At 45.4% G+C, this 22,248-nt stretch overlaps 1 protein-coding gene across 8 annotated transcripts in view; it reads left to right on the top strand.

Moving 5' to 3' along the window:
• The window catches only part of pde4d (phosphodiesterase 4D, cAMP-specific), a 293,242-nt gene that overhangs the window by 194,521 nt on the left and 76,473 nt on the right, over positions 1 to 22,248 (top strand). Inside the window, exon 1 of one of the 8 annotated variants that reach the window (XM_023802842.2) lies at positions 12,140 to 13,627. The exons of the other annotated variants lie outside the window; for them this stretch is intronic. Within the exon in view, the coding sequence (XP_023658610.2) occupies positions 13,455 to 13,627 (173 nt within the window). The 5' untranslated portion in view covers positions 12,140 to 13,454. Of the gene's footprint in view, positions 1 to 12,139; positions 13,628 to 22,248 lie in introns of those variants that run through there. 8 annotated transcript variants of the gene reach the window in all.

Here is a 22,248-nt window from a genome sequence, read left to right as displayed (position 1 = left end):
AGCTGATCTGTGTAATTGAGAGGAATCTATTTGTGCCTGTTTGAAGTTCTTATGAATAAGTATTACAAAGATGGGTGTTTTAAGGGCACACAAGGATCAAAATGGATATTCTGGTAGGTTCTGGTAGATACATTCTCGGTCTGTTCTATCAAACTGTTTCTCAGTGTTTGAGATCAATTAGCAGTAAAATATTTGGTGCCCCATAAAAAACAATATAGAGCTGAAATTGCGCCGGACACCCAGTTCCTGTTGAATGGCTGTGGCGCATGACAGGGTGAGCATGACGGGGGGGGGGGGGGGAGAGAGAGACAAAGCACAAAATATTATAATATGAACCACAGAAATTAAAGAAGGCATACGGAAGTGGTTGGGTGTCTGTCAGAGAGGGCGGGGGTTTAAAAACTCAGCTCAAGTGTGCCCTGCCCACAAGACGGCTGGTGCAATGCAGGGGACCTATTTTTGGAAGTCGTGAAACAGTGACTCCGCTCCTTCTGCAGGGACGCGTGGGGGATTGGCCGCCGCACCCCCAAACCCGCCACGCCCCCCACCCCTGCCCCTGGGGCACTAAAATCTGCACGTGACACCTGTGCTTCGCCGCGTGCGCTCTTCCACATTGCTGTGAAGTTTTGTCTGTTGCGTGTCTGAGACACAGAGGAGGAATCCTTTGACAGAGCAGATGGCAGGGAGATCAGCCCTCGGTTGTCGACCATTGTTGTTTTAAAGATTGCCATCTGTGCTCGGTAACCTGGCTATTAAGACAATATAATGAGTATTAATGAGAAAATCCAATTTGCCATTTATTTTATTTTTTTAGAAATTATTTGATGAAGTTAAGGATGATTTGTTTTTTTAATTTATTGGGGAAATTAAGCAAATACTGTATTTTATAGATGGTATTATCAAAATAAAGCGTGCTGTGTCTTGACATGAATATGAGCTGACCAGTTAAGATGAGGGGGAGTATTGCAAAGCTATCCGGGGAGCCCTTTGAGGAACGAAGTGTTCAAAATCAGAAATGCTAATTCCAGGACAGTACTGGATCCAGAAGACTCTGCATTCCTTTAGACTTATCAGTGATTTGTCTAGCATGGCACCCACTCTCATTAACACAATTAATAAATCATGAGCGGGGATCCTGTGAAAGCTGCAGTAAAGACTCCTTATTTATCATCCCTGCAGTGATTTTGGGCCACAGGAATCACAAAAGGAATTACTGAGCTGCTGGCGTTAGCTCCAGTTTTCTCCCAAAAGAACGACATGGAATCCTTCCCTATTTGTGTCTCCCAGCTATGACAGGATCTGGCATGATGAGAATTTTTCATTAAAAATCACTTACATGTTGAGATTGATTTTCAGACTCTAGACAAGAATAGAATGGCATAGCTTACTGTTAACCCGCTCCTACCAAATATGAATTCAGCTCAGTCGCATGCCCAGGCTCTGAATCCCCCCCCCCCGTATATCCTAGCATGAATAAATCATGCTTTTGTGTCTTATTACAGTCATGCGCCACATAACAACATTACAGCCAACAACAGACAGCATATATGATGGTGCTCCCATAAAATTATAGCTGAAAAATTCCTATCACCTATTGACATTGTAGTGCAACACATTACTCACATGTTTGTAGTGATTCTGATGTAAACACATCTACTGTGCTACCAGTCGTGTAAAAGTATAGCACGTACAATTATGTACAGTTCATAATACGCAATAATGATAATAAATATGTTGGTGGTTTATGTATTTACTTTATCAGCAGTGTTTGGACCTTGGGGGCTGTGATTTGAATAGTTCTGCTCTATGATCTTTGTAGGACGACGAAATCGCCTAACATCGCGTTTCTCAGAACGTATCCCAGTCATTAAGCGGCACATAACTATAATTGAGCCAGTGACCATTTGGATTATGCACTGCATGGGCCCAGTACAGTCTGTAAAATGTTTTCTATTTGTTGCATTATTGCATGTCCCTCTGCAAAATTTTGAAATTTTGAAATCTTTGAAATTTGGAATGGTATGTATGCTGTAGGCTTGCAATTATGCCAAGCTCTTAAATGTGAATCAAGACTTATGCCCCATTCAGCAACTGAAGACATATTACTTAATAAAGTTGCGTTACATCAAGTGTTTCATTTGAAATGACTGCATTAGTTATGCAGTCACTTCATTAGAGGAAAAGGTTAGATTTACTTCTCCAAGAGTGCATCTAGATCTGGGACCTGCTGATCACAAATCAGGTCTAGAGTTAGAACATGTTCTGAAGCTGTTTCGCCACAATTGTATAATAAGCATTGATTTTCCTTAACTGCTTATCAAATCTATCCCAGAAAGCACAGGGCATCCTGTACAGGATCACAGAGCTCAGAAGCCTGCAGGATGTGGGAGGAAAGCTATCTGAACACAAGGAGAACTAACACGGAGTTAGGGCAGGAATCAGATCCACCCACTCAGTCACCCTCTTATATATCACATCACATCACGACACATCACGTCATGTCACGTCACATTACATCACGACACATCATGTCACATCATGTCATGTTACATTACATCACAATCAACATAAATATAATTGAAATTTGCATACATGCCAGATAATCATGGTGAAAGCTTTCACTGTAGTGGTGAAAATGAGGTTTCTTCCTCCTTGCTGCTTCACAGCACTCTGACATGGTAGGCAGCTTAATGGGACATCTTAGTGAGCTTGTCACCTGGTTGAGGGCCCATGGACGCGGAACAATAGAATCTCTCTTTGGCTCCTGAGCTGACTGCTACTACAGGATGTGTTTTATCCTACTCTAAATAAAAAATACATGTTTTGGCCTAATCTCATCCCCATCTGTGCACTAGGTCCCTGTGTCCAAGGCTGTGTCAACAGCAGAGGAGACAAAATCAGGGGGTGGGGTTACACAAAGGGGGAGGAGTATAATACAAAGGGGCAGGGATTATACAAAAGGGGAGGGTTCATGAAAAAGGGTGGGGTATATAAAGGGGAGGGGTTATAAGGGGTGGGGCATATAAAGGGGGAGTGGTTATAAGAGGTGGGTATATAAAGGGGAGGGGATATAAGGGGTGGGGCATATAAAGGGGGAGTGGTTATAAGAGGTGGGTATATAAAGGGGAGGGGATATAAGGGGTGGGGCATATAAAGGGGGAGTGGTCATAAGCGGTGGGTATATAAAGGGGGAGTGGTCATAAGAGGTGGGTATAGAAAGGGGAGGGGTTATAAGGGGTGGGCATATAAAGGGGGAGTGGTCATAAGAGGTGGGTATATAAAGGGGGAGTGGTTATAAGAGGTGGGGTATATAAAAAGGAGGGGATTATACAAAGGGGAAGGGAATATGCAAAGGGAGTGGGGTATAGTACAAAGGGGAGGGGCTAAAAAGGAGAGATGAGTTAGCCAAAGGGTATAATTTAACGGAGGAGGTAAAACCAAGGTGGAGAGGTACAATTCAATGGAGAGGGGCTATACAATATGGAAGAGGTTACACAGAGGGGATAGAAGTATAGAGGGGAGAGGCTTATACATAGCTCATCTGCATTCTATGAAGTTTCTCTGTATGCCATTATTGTTTTTTTTTTATTACAACTGTAGACTTTCAATTTATCAAGGGTCAACACAAAACGGAGAGACTTCATTTCTGAAGTGACCAAAATGCCAGTTCAGTCAGTACCTGCCTGAGTGTATGACAGGCAGCAAATGAGACATGATCAGCATCAGGTGTGCAGTGTGAATGAGTGAGAGTCAGATTGGAAACTTGTAACCTGAACGGACGGTGCTAATTTTATTTTTTTTTCAAGCTGATTCCTAAGCTTGGCTTGTTGTCTGTGGCGACATGTTGCTTATTTGCTTTGTTGAAATGTAGGGTGAAATATATCATTAAAGCTTTGTATATTATTAGTAATGCAGTGTTTGATTAAATACACAACAACTGAAAAGCACAAATGTTTTTTATTTCTATGTAAAATATGAAAAAAGTTGTAAGTTGAAAATATCGTAAGTTGAATATGAGTATGATATGATATGACACACTTGGGCATTTAGACGACAAAATGGGCTGGGGAAAATTTGGTTCATCACAGAAAAAACACAGTACAATACATTGTTAAACAATGCATGAGGTTTTTACACTCTCCACAAAGACTGAAAGCATTGCTGGGTGGACGGTGCCCTTTTCCGGCATCAGTAAGGCATATCACTAGCCTAGTAAAAGATTCCAAATTTGATGACTATTGAGTGTGCCTCACTGTTGCACCATCTGAAAGTCAACATATCCTAAGTCTTACCATTGGAAAGTGAGGAGCATCTCTATTGTATTATGGCATGTGCAGTAATATGTTTTTTAACAAAATTTTAATTTGCTCCAGATGTTCTGGCCCCCTTGGATTTAAGCATATCATCTTAGATCAGGGAGAAGGTACAAACGTATGCTTTGTGGGTAGCCGGCGAAGCCTCTAAGAAATTAATAGCAATGGCAGATTAGCTGGCTCATTAGCTGATTTCTTGAGGAACTGAGCCTTGGAAGATCCGATTGGACTGTTCTGGTATGTTTGCAGCCACTGAGATGATAAATCGCACTGGGCCCACGTTGCCCCCATGGTTGTAGATTCCCACACATCACATGTCGCCGCTCACATGTGCTGGCGCGGCGTTTCTCTCAGCGCTGGATTGGGCCTGATGCTGCTGTTAGCTTGACAGCCACTCGCTCCTACTTAGAGCTATTCCCTAAGAATCGATACCCCCCCCCCCCCTTTAACGGCCAGGCAGGGTTTGTAGGGTTGCAGAGTAAGCAGTGTCATTTCTGTGGTATAATTCCCAAGCCTTTAACTGATAAGGCGTAACTGTGGAATGGCAGTAACACTACTCTTTGGGACTACAGTGGGAGGTTATGATGCAGCAGGGACAGTGTTTATGGTCTTTTATTTGTTAAAGGGGATGGCAAAGCACTCTGTCTATCGCAAGAATCATTCTATCAGGGGAAAACATATTTGCCCTCTTTTTGTAAGGTGTACCAGTAAACAAATGCAGGAACAAAAGCAGGACAGAAAGCCGGCCTACAGTATGTGGATTAGCAACACTGCCCCCTACTGAAGACTCCATGCCGCTTATCGCAGCCTGGCCGAGCGCCCATGAGCTGCCGTGACCCATTGGGCCGCCGTTAGGCTGCATTACTGGCGTGAGCGTGACAGCTGCCCACTGCAAGCTCGATCATCCTTTACTGCGGACCTGGCTCCGCTATGCGACGATAAACTGGCACTATTTTTAACACATGAAGAGAGGCTTCGGAATTGCAGATAAGGCTAGCGATGACGTCCCCTAATCCCATTGGTGGAAAGTGGCAGAGAAGGAGTATGTGATTCCAGTGTAGCCTTGCTGCTCTGGGCACCTTCCAGTGCAGCACTCTACACTGGCATTTCAGAAGGCAAATGGAAAAAAAAGAAAACACCGCTCACAATTAGAAACATTTTCCTGTCGTAAACTGCATTCTGCTGATACTGCAGAGCAAAAGAGTGATGTAGCGGCATTGAATATAATAAAAATAACTGAGCACGACAGCCCTCAACTGAGATGTAAAGGCACTCGATTTAATGGGGGTTTATAATGTTCATTTTTGACCTTGACACAAACTGTACTGTCGTGATGTTCAGTCCCAATTCCCAAATCCCCATCACTGCAATGACCTTGAACTGTCATTCTTGGTTATTTTTATTATTTTTAAACTGCTAAAGCAATGATTGCTGGTCTAGTGTTGAGTTTTTTCATAAAAATCATCTTAATATGAGTATAATAAAACATTATGACTTTAAAATAAACACTAATATGTTAACTTTAGCAGTGCTATTTTTTTTAAACCCCAAAAATATCCTGGATGGAAGCCTCAAAATTCCCGGATGCATTCCATGTGTGTGTTCCACCAGGTACCAACCCCAGTTTAATGTGGTGTCCCCAAGGAACACAATGTCACGCAATGACATTCTTGGTGAGCTTCTGATTCAGGACTTATGTGACAGTCAAGATGCATATGTGTTGCTTTTTCTAATCATGCATAAGAGGGAGCGGTAAGGGGCATGCACTGATTACAGCGCGTTGCCGCACCCATCACATGACAAATCACCTCAGGGATGAGAACCTGGTAAGTAGCACTAAAAAAAATAATCTCCAAACAGCATAGTGTTAGCTTTGTGCTAATCTTGGAAGGCTGAATGCACCTTGGCCTGTTGGCCATGCAGGTGAGTGCTTGAGACTTGACCCTCGCCTGGGGGAAAGGGCTACATTGATGTCAGAGTGGGAGGATCCCCCACTTGTAGATGTCCTGCATGTAGACCTCCGGCATGTAGACCTCCCACATGTAGTCCTCACTGAAGCAGGTGCTTTATCAGTTTATGCCCAGCACTTTTAGCATAGTGCGTCAGGTCGTACTTCGTAACAATGAGCTATTTTTCTGTCGTAGAGCATGTCATGCTGTAAATGAAGAAGTGAAAATATTTTAGCTTCAGAGCAGCTACAGTGACATAAAGTTATTGTTTATATGAAGCGTAGCTAATAAATGCAAGTAAGGAGGGTTTGTTTTACAACAGGAAGTTGTTTTGAATTGCTGGTGTTGTGCTATTTAAATGTTGCATTAAAAAAACAGCTATATTTTTAATTAACCACAATGTATTCTGGTCCCGAAGAGGAAGTTTCCGGCTCTCTATCCATATTCAAACCATTTATGGTTTAGTCAGGGGTGACGGGGGCCTGGGGCCTGTCCCAGGCAGCACAGAGCCCAAGGCTGGGTCCTCCCTGGATGCGATTCCATGTCTGTCGTAATGCAAGTATTCCCACACTGTGGGCAATTCGGAGGCACCTTTCTGTGTGTCTTTGGAGCAACCCTGTGTGCTCGGGGGAAACCCACACATTTTAGAACAAAGGAGTGCATTCTCTTTTCTCCTGTCCATTCCAGCTAAGTAGAATTCTCAGATACTTTCATCTCACTAAGATTTCACACAGGACCAAAACAGCATCCGAAATAAGGCCACACAGGAGAATCTGTTATGACATTAAGCTAACCTTGTAGCTGTATCATTTTGGGGTTGTTGCATAAAGACCTTGCACTGGTGTGTTGAAGGGGATTTCGGTAAGGAGCCATGGTAATTATATACACCCTGGAGCTGCTCAGAGCCTTATGGCATATCTTACGTCTGGTAGGGTCAGTCTGCCTCCCCTTCTGGATCAAGGATGAACGACCAAAGGTTTTTTAATTGTCGCTGTGTGGTTATGCTAAAGCTATAAAATTGAGTAACAGCTTCCATTGATACATGCATTAGTACATGTTACCCAAATGGTTACCCAAAATACAGATTATAACCTAATCTCTTCACACCTGTTTATTGCCCTATCGTAGCTGGAATGGTCTGGCCAGGTCTGTGTGGTGTTCACATGGGGGAGATGGAGCCAGACTCTCGTCACTGTTGTGGATTCTGCTTCCGTTGTCTGGAAGGCAAAGCCTGATTGACAGGTTCCACATGTTTTAATAACAGAAAGCATTCCTGAGTATAAGCGACTGTAAAAGAAGCTGCAAATGTTGTCTCTTGTTGTTCCCAGGATGCTCTCTGCAGTGATCTTTCATGTCTTCAGTGCAGGGTCTTTGGATAGGTGCTATATATGGGGGGGAGGCGGTCAGGACAGTTCCAAGGGCCCCTGAGTAACTGGGGCTCTAAAAAATTTGGAACATAATTGGATAGTTCTGGGTTGGGGGCCCGATATGATGTGCTGTCATGGGGCCCGAAATCTGCAGTGGAGTCCCTGGGAGTGTCTGTCTGTACTCTGTCATTCTGTTTAATGTCAGGTTAATTTCTCATTTTCAGCCATTGACTTTTTATGTTTTTAGGAAGCAGTAATTAGAAAGTTTTACATTGTGTTGATTTTTTAAGCACTACCCCCTGGGGCTCAGTTCCCCAGAAGAACCTTGACTTCTGCACCTACTAACAAAACCTGTTGACATTTGGATAAGGGTTGCTTGGAATTCGAGAGATTGTAAAAACAGCTTGAGAAGGGGTGTGTGAACAGCATAGTTGTGAATAATAATTTTTGCGTGACTACATTATATTTAAAAAGATATTTGTGTATATCAATATATTAATCATAATAAAAAAATGGCTATTCCAATACACCATGTACTCCAAAATACTGTCAATTCTCGCAGTATAAATGAGAACAGAACCAACCAATCAAACGATCCAAAAAGCATGGCATTCTTGTGGGAAACAAACGGAAGCCATTGCTAATTGTGAAAGATCATTCAGACAAACACATAAGCCACACATTGTGACTGGAAAACCTACATTGGGGGTCTGATTCAGCAAACAAGATGTTTAAAATGCAGCTAATTAATTGCAGCGTGCTTTAATGAACCGCATAAAGTCTCCATCAATCTGTTTTTGAAAGCCGCTTTTCCCATTAGCGTCACGGTTATCTGGAGCCAATCCCAGGAAGCACTGGGGCGTGTAGCAGGGTGAGTCCTGCAGGAAATGCCAGTCCCTTTGCAAACACGCTTTTGCACACTGAGGCCCATTCAGACCCATGGATCCACTTGGGCAGCAGCAGGTGTTCAGAGGGAATTGGTGTGGATACCAGGAGGAAACCTGCAACAACACGAAAATAATGGGAAGGAAGGCAAGAAGAAAACACACCTGAATTGTAAAATTCATTATAATATAAACAAATTACACACTAACATTTACCAAATATGCACTGATTACGTTATATAATGCTACAGGGGGCACGAGGTTGGGGTGTACACCCTGGAGGGGGCGCCAATCCATTGCTAGTCATCCGTTACAACAGAATCACACACTATGGGCAATTTAGGGACATTAGTTCACCTAAGTGCTTGTTTTTGGACTGTGGGAGGGATCAGGAGAGCCCAGAGGAAACCCGTGTGATCACGTGGAGATCAGGCATACTGCGTACACAGAAAGCTCTGATCTATGTTATAAAACCAATACATTTGCAGTATTTTTTTACTGAATTAAGTGTCTCAAGAATTTCTGTGATCCCTTGTCTATATTACATTGTGTAAGGATTCCCTGTGTTGGGCTGGCATGCCATATAGGGTGTCCGGGGCCTATGGTTCTGGGATAGGCTCCAGGCCCAGTACTCCAGCTTGGATAAGCTCCAGGCCCACCGTTTCAGCTGGGATCGGCTCCAGGCCCACTTCTCCAACTAGGATTGCCTCTAGCCCCACTGCACCAGCCGGGATAGGCTAGAGGTCCACTGACCCAGCTAGGATCGGCTCCAGGCCCACTGCTCCACCTGGGATCGGCTCCAGGCCCACTGCTCCACCTGGGATAGGCTCCAGGCCCACTGCTCCAGTTGGGATCGGCTCCATGCCCACTGTTCCAGCTAGGATCGGCTCCAGGCCCACTGCTCCAGCTGGGATAGGTTCCAGACCCATTGCACTACAGCTTCAGCCTCTCCAGTGTTATGGGATTGATTCCTTCCCCAGCTTTTCACTTGTTGACTATCCATGTTCACGATCTGTCTCCTCATGTTTTAGTTCCACAGTCCAAAGACATGCATTGGTGTCTCAGAATTGATCTTAGTGTTTCAGAATCAAACAATTTCCCCTTGAAATTGACAAAGGATATCTTATCTTATGGGACTGCGTGATTGTGGGGAAGTTCCAAACCCATACCCCTATGACTCTGTATACCATATTTTTCATAGTTATTGCCGAATATGAAAGCTATTTAATGTATCTATCGGGTGATGAGGAGCTATATTGTTTAAGTATTTTGTGCTAGTTACTTATGGTCCTTACTCATGAACGTTGTAATGTATACGTACAGTACTCCATATATTAGATGTTTCTTATAAAACACCAAAAAGCAGTTCACTGAATATATTGCAAATATTTTATGATCTGAGATTTTTAATTTTACGCAAGCTTTTTTTCATCATTTTGGATTTTAAGTCTTTATTACTGTGATTCGTTTTAGGAAACACTGTCTTTTATTCAGTGAGTAACTAGCATACGAAGACACTGTTAGCGTTCTTTGTTCAGTGACGAAATGTGGCACAATGACAAGCCAATGGGCAGAGGACCAGCAGTTATTATTTTACTTATTTGCAATTGTTTACCTTCCTGAGAGGAAGCCGTGTCCCGTGTCCTTGGCTGGGATGCAACGAAGCCTCGCAGTCTGTCCGTCGGGGCTCCGTGACGCACTCATAGGCACACACACACACACACACACACACACACATATACATGTGGACAAAGCCACTGGCTTCGGTGACCCTGACTTTTAATTGCATCTTCCTTCTACTTGCCGGCTGATCATCGCGGCCGCCAATCCCTGCCGCATCTTTAATTCCCATCTGACCCTTTTTTCCCCCATCAGCTCTGATTTTTTTCTCTCTCTAATAAATCTGCTCCAAATCTCGTTACGCAGCCCAATGTGATTTTACGGCACATGCTCCTGTACGCTTGCCTGAATCAGCTGTGTGCTGAACTGTGAATCAGACGGTGTCTCCGTGGCACCCGGCGTGCCTGTGTCTGTGTGTGTGGGCCCGTGAGTCTGCATTTGTGTGCGTGCGCATGTTTATTCATGCACAGGCACACTCGTCAGTGGCGGCGTGTACACCCTGTGCCGACACGAGAAGCCATAACGTCCCGCAGGGGGGAGCGGGGCGAGTGAGCGTTTGTTTTGGCTAAAGCCAAGAGGCCCGTGACGTCGGGCCCGACCCGGACGTGTGTAACGGCCTGGAACCGAATCCTGTTTTCAAACCCGAGGTCCGGGCAAGCACCACAGAAGGGAAGTCTTCGGACAGCAGTGAGGCACCGTGGGGGTGTGGGGGCGAGACCCTCGGTGCTAATCACGTTAAAAAGTCCATTGTTTGTCTCCGGAATCATTTTAATGAAGTGTGAAGTGAAACAGCGTGTCCCCTAAGAGGCGTAAATCAGCCAACAGAAACAGTCCACTTTCCTCTAATGTTTAATTTCACACAGCAGTCACTGCTGCCTGCCGCCTATAATGAGATACACTGATATACCTCCCCCCACCCCACCCCACCCCAACCCCCCCCTTGCTGTTCGCTCATTAATCGGAGCCCCTGCATTTGCCGAGCACAGGCGACACGACGCCGACGGAGGGGGCTGTAACTCCACGCCGCTGCACCGGGTCACGGCCGGATACCTGAGAACCGTGCCGATAGGGTGGAGGATCCAGCAGGGTGGGGGCTGCTGACGTCAGCCGCGGGGGCCGTGTCGGGAGGGGGCCGCGTCTTCCTGCCCATTAATCTTTCCCGCTGTCGCTAAGTGCTGTGCTCTGCCTGGTTTGTCTTGAGGTCGTTTAGGATGAGAGACGGTGGGAACGGATCTGTGAGCTTCAGCGCTAAATGTCAGATATGCAGACGAGGTCAAGGTCATAGCTGCAAAATGTTAAAAAACAAACAAAAAAAACAGACAGAAGTTCCCTTGCTGCTGGGTCTCGTCAGGTTCTGACTGAGAACTGGTTTCCGTGTGAATCTGTGGCTAATTACCACCTCTTATAAACGATTAGAAAACATACAGATTCTGGAAAATTCTAGAAATGGTCATGAAGGGCAGAAACAGACACCCAGACAGAGAGACCCCCAAATAAAGACTGGGACATTCTCAGTTATGTAAACAAACCATTTCATTCATTTAAAGAGGGTCTGTTTTAATGGCTTCAACGAAGGAGAAAAATGGCAAATTTACTTTTGCTATGTCACTGCTGTAAGATAACGTCAAACGGACATTTTCTTCTCGGTTGGCTGCTTCTTGGGGGTCTTCCTGGGTCATGTGTCACAGTTTACCAGCTGTCAATCACCACTACAGCCCACACTATGGGTGAATAAGCCTAGTCGTCTTCTCATTTTGGTGCCTCACTTTTTTTTCCCCTTCTCGTGGTAACATCACAAATGTGTTCCTAACTTATTTTCTTAAAAGATTTAATTTCTGTTACCAGTTGCAAGCTACTGTTTTTTTGTGGCTTGTCACCAGGGATAAACATTTCTTTTTCTTGTCCACCTTAAGGGGCCCCCTGAGAAACATGCACATATACAGAGGCACGCACGCATACAAATTTGCATACATGCCAGGGCCACGCGAACACAGACAAACACACATATTCACCCTGGAGCCGGTTCTGCAGTCTCATATCTGCTTAGTTTAACAGTCGAGGGAGAGGGAGAGAGAGAGAGAGAGAGAGAGAGACAGACAGAGTAAGAGAGAGAGATTAATGGTGAGAGCGACAGAGAGAGAGAGGGACCAAAAGGGACAGAAAGAGAAAGAAAAAAGCGACTGAGTAGAAACAGTCACTGAAAAAGTGTTTGGTGTCTGTGTGTGAGTGAGAGCGGGTCTCGGGGTCTGTGAGGTGACAGCTGCCTGCCACTCTGCTTACCCAGTGTCTGTGAGCGTGCGTGTTTACGGGCGGGTCTGTGTGTGTGCGCTCAGACTGAATAGCCCCCCGCCTGACAGGAATCCTCTCTGCAGTTCCACGGTAGCCTCGCCGGACAGCACCTACGGCGTTGACTGGACGGTGGAAAGGGACCAGAGCACAAGTGGAGGACAAGGTGGGGGGGTGTGGAGGGGGGAGCAAAGCCGACACACTGCAGGACCTGATCCCTGGACGGGGAGCGGCGGCGGTGTAGGGGGGGGGAGGGGGTCACTGAATGTTTTCTCCCGACCAATCTCACGCTCCCATTTCCCCGCCAGCACCGTCTGCAGAGGAGATCGCCGGGAGCGGGGGGGTGTGACTCTGTGAGGAATTAATAGGAGCTGTCAGTGGTAGCAGGATCAATAGCTGTGTTTGCCATACTTGGAGGATCTGGACAGCGGATGGAGGAGCTGGCGTAAGCGTGAGGTGGGGGGGACATCCCGTGCTACGCCACGCCGCCTGTAGGATGGGGCCCGCTTTGCTGCCGCCGCTGCCCGCCCACCCTCCCGGGTCTGCCAGGTAGCCCCCGGGACGCGTGCCGGCCATGCGGATGTGCCGCAGAGAGTTTGGGATTCTGGCAGGAAGAATACCTGGGAAACGGCAAAGGGAGAGTGCCGTGCCGGTGAGGGTCAGCCGAACTGTGGGGAGTCCCTACCTGACGGCGGCACTCGGCGGCTTAGCGTGGCGCATGTGTGTGCGTGAGAGAGCGCGCGCGTGTCTCTGTCAGCGTGTGCCTGTTTCTGCATGGAGTGCTTCTCCCGCTTGTCTGTGCATGCTGCGGGACTGACGCTCCCTCCGGTCGGCGCCGTTTGGATCACCACCCTCTACGGACTTCCAGCTCCTCGTTTTTCATAAAGTGGACTTCAACTTTTCGCCCTTGGTGGAGTTTCGGGGCAGACTTGCGCCGAGTTCGCACCACTCCCCTGCACAGCCGCACGGCCCCCCGGCTGGATATGCGCTCTGCTCCGCTGCTCTCTCGCTCTCTTTCGTCTGCAAGACATTTATATGACATCTGCGGGGAGAAGGCAAGCTGACTGCAGATCCCACTGTCCCTCTCCCGCTGCCGACGAACAAAACCCCCCCTGCCGCTCGATGAAGGCCGGCCGCGCTCGAGCAGGAAGGGACAGGCAAAAGATGCATGTGAACAACTATCCATTCAGGAGGCATTCCTGGATTTGGTGAGTGACGCTGGGGAGGGTCCAGCGTGAGGAGGCTGAGCGTGCCAGGTGTACCGGGGTTTGGACATGTGAGTGTTGAGGGTAAAGAGTGTGTGTGTGTGTGTGTGTGTGTGTGTGTGTGTGTGTGTGTGTGGGGGGGGGGGGGGGGGGGGCATGTATATATTACATTGCGGGGACTGATAAAAACCTGCTATTTTGACATTTTGAGGAGCATTTTTTCATAATAACCTGTGACTGCAGTGAGAGAACTAAAAATGCCAGAAGTCTTGTATTTTCTTTGGTAAGTTATGGTTACGGTTAGCACTAAGTAGGGGTTAGGGTTGTCATAGTTTGGATTAGGATTATGCTCGTAGAAATGAATAGACGGTCCCCACAAAGATATTAATACAGGTGTGTGTTTGTGTGTGTGTGTGTGTGTGCATTCAGGTAGGCCTCTTACCCATTCCTGTTGGATGCGACTGGTGGTCTCGGTTGGGCTGTCCAAACACAGAGTTTCTGCGCACTAAATAGGACAGAAATTCACCTTAACCCCTACCCTGCCCTAACCATACCCATAAGTAACCTAACAAAATACAAGAGTTTTTGCATTTTTAGTTTTTTCATAGCAGTCACCGATTTTTATAAAATATAGTTTTCCTTTATGGGGACCAGGAAACCGGTCCCCATAAGGGAAAAAAATGGATATTTATCACGTTATGGGGACATTATGTCCCCATAAGGATAGGTAAACCCGCTCGCACACACACACAGACACACGCACGCGCACACACACACACACACAGTTTCGGAATGTTCCACATACACGTGCTTTTAAAGCCCTCATGAAACAAACCATACTTTACAATCACTGGGAAATACTGGCACCCTGACACCTATCAAGTGTAAAACAATACAGGGCAAAAAAATGTTTATTATATGACTAGTTACTGTAAGTAAATTTAATGTCAAACAGCCAAGATCTCTGATTTGAAGCCCCTAAGGCACGATTGCGGATGTGTAGTTCAACATTATTCTGCACTGGTGGCATCTTCATTCTTGAGTTTATCACTCTTAGGACTGATTTGCTTGCTTAAGGTTGTCATAGTTAGCGTTAGCATTTTTCCCATTGAAATGAATGAGCGGTCCCCATAAGGATATGTTTACCCTAAAAGTGTGTGCATGTGTGTGTGTGTTTGGGGGGTGGGGTGGGTGTTGTTATGCATATATTACATTGTGACGATCAAATGTCACATTGTGATAAAACCCTGTTATTTTGACCTTGTGGGGACATTTTTTGGTTCCCACAAGGAAAGACTCAATTTTATAAAAGTCTTTAACTCCTATCAAAAATGTGAAAATGCCTTGTATTTCGTTTGGTTACGTATGGTTAAGGTTAGGGCTGGGTAGGGATTAATGTCGTCATTGCTAGGATTAGGGTTATTCCTATAGAAATGAATAGATGGTCCTCACAAAGATATGAATATTTGGACTGTGTGTGTATGTGCATGTATATGTGTCGTGTGTACATGTATGTGCGTTCAGGCCAGGGCAGGGGGGCTTTCTGGCCACTGTGGGACTGGAGACCTCCCAGAATTCTGAAGGCACAGAAACCTTGCTGACTCTCTCTGTCCTCACACCCAGCCCTGCTGGGACCTAGGAGCAGGGAAAGGGCCCATTTCCCAAATCTGAGATAAACAGTCAAAGGAATAAAGATGATACCAAGTGAGCTCGGGGTTTCCGGCTTCCCCTCCTCCAACCCAGAGGAGTCGGGACACGTAAACATACCGGCATCTGGACAGCAGGTAGTAAAGCAGAGTGGGAAGCTGAAGCTGAAGCTGTCCATTGTGAGGAGTCACTGGGTGCCACAAAAATTCAATATATCACAGGAAGCAGCGAGGGTGGGGGGACGCATTGTTGTCTTTTTTCTGGGGATGGGTGCCAGATTTAAACGTTGTGGTGCACTGAGTGCTTTGCGTAGCTGTGCCCAGCTATATTTAGGTCAACTGTACACCGCTACCACCGTCTAACACCATCTATCCTGCTGTAAAGACACAGCAATTCCCTCAAACGGAGCTACAAGCATAAGCTCCCAATTTTAGTGGAAACTTTGAAAAGGGTATTTTTTTCTCTTCGTCTTTTAAGTTTTAATTTCTAATGCTGTGAATAGCCCATGAAACATCAACATTTTGGAATGTAAAGGAGCTTTTGCTTTGAAGGGAAAGAACTGTAGGTCAGGAAAAATGGGGCTCCCATGGGTGGTGCTGTCGTTGTGACGAGTATCCGGAGTCCCTCCCCGCCCACAGCTTGAGGTAATCCACCACACATGCGGACAAGCAGGTTTTACCACCTTACTCTGCTGATTGGCTGTGTGTTTTAATGGGTCTCGCTGCTTGACTTAGCGCCCATCGGCCGCTTGTCGTTTTCGCAAATATTGACAGGGCCTCGCCCTCGGCCTCGCGATCCCTCCCGGCGAGTGGGGGAGTGCTCACCGCAGGTGACTTTTCTGAGCATTTAGACATCGCCAGCCAGGTGATCTATCTGCCCCCCCGTTTCCGTAGTTTCTGCATAAGCAGATGGGTGCAGATCTCGTACAGGGAGCAAGTGATGCTGGTTTGTTTTTTTTTTTTCCTTCCCCGTAGCCATCTGCTTGAGTTGTGCTTGGAGTGAATTTCATGTGAGGCTTAGCATTACTTTGATGTCACACCTAGGAATAGTTGGTGGATGGTGTGGCAGATGTTTTCTGTATAAAAAGGAGGTGTCCAAAGTACACAGAAGTTGGAGAATTCGCACATCACACCACCGCAAAATTCAGTCACCTCAAAGACAAAAACATGCGCCTTGTGCCATACATATCGCACTATGATGATGGCACGATTGCTTGAGTGGTGCACTCACAAGTGTAACGCCTTGAGTGACACCTTGAGTATCACAAGTGTGACACCTTGAGTGTTACACTCACGAGGTTATCCCTGTACACAAACCTTGCTAATGTACAGTCAGAAGCAGAACTGTCAATTATATTATTCTAGGCAAACAAAACCTTTGCACCAGAGCTAAACAACCTACTTGAGCGTCAGACATCACTCGTACGTGGAGTCGCATGTATCTTGATGACTCAGTCATTGGACTCTTAAGGGGATTTGGTTTCTGACTCTGTATCATAAAAGCCAGATGCTTCCTTTTGCCTTGTCACTGTTGTGAATCTATCGTGTGGCCAAATCATAAACTTGGCGGGACTTCCTTGCAGGCTCATTCCCAGGTGATTGTGTATCAGGATTTTGGATTTTGGGCCTTTCCTTCAAAGTTGTGTATACACAAAGAGACACGCAAAATGTGTGTATGCAACTTTTTACGTGAAATCCCAAATTTATCAAACCAAACTTCTTGGGGGAATGTGCATATTTACGGGAACTTGGAAGGAGATGTACTGTATGCAACATTTTGGACAAATCGAGAAAATGTGGCACCCATTTTAAAGGAACTGCAGGTAAACCAGCTTAGTCACCATGCCGCATGCCAACAATTCATACCACCAACCTGGGTCTTCACGTGAAAAACTGTAAATCGAAAATGTGAACTGGAATGTATTTTATTTGTTAATATTTCAATAACTTATTTTATTCTATTCTACCAGGATTATTTGTGCAAGCCAAAGACTACATATTTGTGTAATTTGCTATTTCAAATACTACATCTTGTCACCTCTTCCCATCAGCTAAAAATATCTGAAATTGTCACTAGTTGCATTAAATGCAAATTAGATGTCAGACACTCGCATTCATGTATTGACGTATAAAAAAAGTCTATAATCACAAGAATATGACATGGCATAATGGCATTCTTGTTAGTAACCACGTAAATGGAAGGATTAGACGCGAGTTTTCATGGACCACCAAGATTATTTTTACTCATTCGTTTACTGTTTGCACTCTGTGTGTAATGTCCTTGCACTTTGCCTGTTTTACAATAAATATATGTTTCCCTGTGCTGTGGAAGAACAGGCAAATGTAAAAACTACATTTGCAGTGATGTCCAGTTTTGTTAATGTAACTGGGACAATTGACTGCACTGACATTGCGATATGAGCAACTCAAATCAAATAAATATCAAATGCACAGCAGTACAGCATACAGCAGTATATGCAGACAGTGAATAAATCCAGATTTACACGCGTATTTTTTCTTTTTAGGAGTATATACATTTTTTTGTAATGAAATTTACGTGAAGTTTCATAAATGAGGGCGGTCCCCTTTCTGGTCTAAGTTTATGGGTTGTTTTTGCCCATTCTCCCCGGGGGGGCAGGGTAGACTTGGCACACCAGCTCATGGGCTTGGCTGACCCCAAGGTTGGGCAAATGCCAGTCAATCGCTGACTATTGTAAATAACTAAACCAACTAAACCAAATTTTTAACTTTTGAATTTTTGCATCCAAACACCACCCCCCTCCTTCCCACCCTCCTCGGTCCCTCCAGAGAATTCTGTGCCCACAATATGCCTACATCTTAGAGCCGGATAAAAGTCCCACTGGCTCTTATTTATACTATTTATACTCATGACCATTAAAGAACAGAGTTTGCTAAAGTCTGCCTTCTGCTATTGCTCAAATTACAGCTATTTTCAGTACCTTATTTATCAGACGTTCTTTGCAGTGTAACTTTGCAGTGTATGGGTTCAAACTAGAGTTCATCAGTTAACCTGTCAACACGTCAGACTGATTCTTCCAACGCTGGAGTTGATTATCTTTAATTCGGCTGAGGCCACATCTTATTAATGTTCATGGAAAACTAGACTGGCTGTTATAGTATGATTACAGAGATCTTCCTGGTTCCTGAAAAGTACCTCTTCTGAGATACTACGCCTTGCTGCTTCAGACTCTGAACAGTCTGAAGGCTAGAACTGGATCTCTATAAAGGAAGAATCCTCTCTTCTGCTGTAAACCCTCTGGCGTTTCTTTGGGAAAACGGTTGTGGGAAACATTCGCACTCAGGCGACTTCCTGTATTGCAGGACTGTTAGCTTTGTTTTGCCAACGATGAGGGCGGTCCGAATGAGACACTGTGCTGCTGTTACGACGTGCCTTTGTTTGTTCTAGATATCTGTCTATCTGTCCAGGCTTGCTCACTTTTTATGGGCAGGCATACAGCCCAGATGTCACTCTCCGCAGCCACCTTGTGCACTTTCAGCAATTTGGCACAGTTTCCACTTCACACTGTGCGTTTTAACCTGTGACATGAACTCCAAAGTATATTAATACAGTATGTATAAGACAATACCTGTGATTAATATTGATGTACAGTATTGGCACAATAGGCTACTAGCGTCTGCTTATTTCTGCTTCATCACATTTTCACACCAACAAAAAACTGTTACACCGACTGTTTTTGGACCTGCCAGCTCTACTAACCGGTATGTCTGGCGCTGGCAGCCATGAGTCTCCTACATGGCACTTGGCTTGAGGGGCTTTCCCTGAGAACACAGAAGTGGCTGTAGGTGGGACCAGCCTCAAATTTGCTGTGACCCCTTCAGAGAATAATGGCAGAATGTTAATTACTGGCCCGGGTCTGTTTCTTTGAAAGCCGAAGTGCTGAAGGGTTGTTACAGAATGGCTGTCTGTAGTGTGGGCCTGATGACGGAAGCTACTGCCCTGTTTTTCCTGCTCCTGCAGCCGTTACTAGCAGCACTAGTGAACAGAGCCAAAGGATGGGGAGAGGAGATACGAGACTGAGAGGCTGTCATGCGAAGCGGGACGAAGGACATGGGAGCAGGCACTTTGACAACAACAAAAGGGGCTTAATTTAACAGAATGGGAATAAGGAAACAAACTAGACCACAAGCGGACTAAACCGGAAGGACTAGAAACAAGGAAGAACACAGGCAACAAGATGGTATGATGTCAATGACAGGACTGGGGAACAGATGACTGAGAAGCACTTTTATACATAACTGACATGGTAGCAAACGAGAGGCAGCTGGAGTGATTAACACAAGGGTAGGAACAAGAGGTAAGACAAATGCTTAACAGGTGTGGCTCATCGGATCCACGCTAGGGAGGAAGCAGGAGGCGCAGATGAGCTGGGCATGACCGTGATGCTTTGCAAGATGAACGGTTGCTTCATTATTTTTATATTTAGCATCTCAAACTTACCTCCAACCCTACATAAGCAATTTGAAGGATGGATGGATGGATGGATGCATGTGTGACCCTATCCAAATTCCATAATACTCCTCAAACAGATGGTGACAGTCACCAGAAGGTCAGGAGCTCCAAATGGGTGCTCCGGAAGACAGAAATCCTCATTATGCAGACATTACCAGACTCCCACTGAATTCTGCACGTTCCTCACCCTGAGTGGCGCGTACTCCGCCAGGCACAGGGGAACCTGCACATATCGTACTGGTGCTTGATAACACGCTGTCTGCCTAAGCAGCTTGCTGGAAGCCCACTCGCATGAGCTAGCATACTCTTGGAGAGGTCTTTGATTTTCCTCTTTCTCTGCTTGAAGAATCTTTTTGAACTGCAGTCAGATCCGTGCTATAAACCAGGGAGTTTGCCGTCTGTGACATGCCAGTGCTGGACTATGGGTATCAGGAAGACAGGAGTGCTAGCAGAAGAATGAAAGATACCCAACTAAAGCAGCTTTGGCTGCAGTAGGAACAGAAGCATCCATGTGGTGAAGCTTTTCAGTGTGTATAATATTTTATGATGTTTGCATATTATCAGGGAACAAGAATACCTCTGACATCTACATTCCCTGCTATTATTAAAGTAATATTTTTGCTACTTGAAAATAGAACATGTATACTGACTGAGTACTTGCTGAATGCTGTAGCTGCAACTGACTACATATAGCAAGAAATTCAGCTCTGTTACTGTGTGGCTAAGCCAAGCCACGTGATGGAAGTGATTTTACACGTGGTATAATTACTGGTGCCTGACGTGGTTGCAGCATCTTGGACGCAGTCACCCTCCTGGGATTTTCACACACTACAGTGTCCACGCTTTACAGAGCGCGATGCAATAAACAAAAAACATCCACTCAGCCACAGTTCTGTTGCTGAAAACACCCTCTTAATGAGAAAGGTCAACGGCGAATGGCCAGACTTGTTAAAGGTAAGGGAAAGGCGTCGAGTGCATAAGCATCAGCTGAGTGTGCAGGACGGCAGCTCCAAATGCACAGCTTGTCAACACTTGATGCATTTCTGTGTGTTTCAAAAGATTTAGAATGAGAAATTAATCAATACGTAAAACCAAGATCAATCCGTTTTACACAGTACTATAAAAAGCCAGTATTCCGCTTGCACTCTGGCCCATTTCCTGGTAACGTCACAGGCGAGAAGATGTCATCTTTACCAAACAAGGAGAGACAGACCCGCATTCATATCTGCACTCTTTATGCACTAGCATTGCTTTGAGCTCTTAATACACACAGGTCACCTGATGACAGATGACACCATCAGTACAGCTATTTTAAGGACCCCTGTGACATATTGTTTTGTGTTACTTAGTGTCTTGAGTAATTTGAGTACTTGGTACGTGCCAAACGAGTGACTCTCAGGAGATCAGCATGCGGAGAACGTGCTGTGGAATGGATGGATATTTGGATAGATGGAGACTGGCCAGTCTGCTTTGTCCATTATGGTGGAATTGGGGGGGTAGGGGGGGTGCTTTTTCCATACTTTTGCTCACACAAAAACGCTGATCTGGCACATGTTCTCTTGATTTATGTCCTTTGCTGCTGCTCTTGCAGTTTCTCGGCTAAACATGATTATTTCACTCAAAATTACATACCTCGAGAATCGATTTTGAACCAGTGCACGACTGGATTAATAATTTCCCTGAGCAGTGGCTCAGTAAAAACCTCATTCAGCACAGCATAGCAGCGAACGCATCTCACTGAGCGGCATCTGAGCCAGTGGAGATATCAGGATTTGAAGGAGGTTTATTGTAGTCAGTTTGATGTTCGCTAATGGTATGCCTGAAGTCGCGCTCTTCCTCAGAGATTGCCTAGGCTTTGAATGTAGCCGCTAATACAGATACTCAAACCGTTAGTTGCTTCAGTGAAAAATTCAACAAATAATTTGCATTAATTGGGCGGATTGATGTAAGATATTGGACGCTGCCTAATGTTGTAATGATATTGATGTCAGTTGTGCTCATAACAAGAAATCTCTCTTTTGTCAAAGCCGGATGGACTGCTGTTCTCTGCTTTTCATCCATAGTGTAAGAAAGAAGCATCCATCCTCCAAATGCTTATCCTGTATCCTATTCAAGGTGGTTGGGGGGGGGGGCGGGGGTATCCCAGACCCCAGACTGAACAGCTTGTAGCATGATTCCTAGGACCTTGGAGTGACAATGTCATTTTTGGTCTGGATTGGGGGTCCAGTATGATAAGCTTTCATTGGACCCAAAATCTATAGAGGCACCTCTGCGAACAGGAGGAAACCCTACAGACCCGTTGATGCATCATACCTTCCAGCCGGTGGTCCCTGGACTGTTTTCCCCATCAACCATAAGCATGCATAATCTGGCTGTAAATTTAAAGCCCAGCGGAGGCCGACAAACCTCCACGCTCTAGTTCCACCAGAAAGCCCCGGATCATATTTATTTTTATCAGCAGACACCAATTTCTGGAGGGGCTCCTG

Source organism: Paramormyrops kingsleyae, chromosome 2 (assembly GCF_048594095.1).
Source record: "Paramormyrops kingsleyae isolate MSU_618 chromosome 2, PKINGS_0.4, whole genome shotgun sequence".
Taxonomy (NCBI): domain Eukaryota; kingdom Metazoa; phylum Chordata; class Actinopteri; order Osteoglossiformes; family Mormyridae; genus Paramormyrops; species Paramormyrops kingsleyae.
Note: the sequence above shows the minus strand (reverse complement) of the source record. Positions and strands in the feature narration are given on the sequence as shown.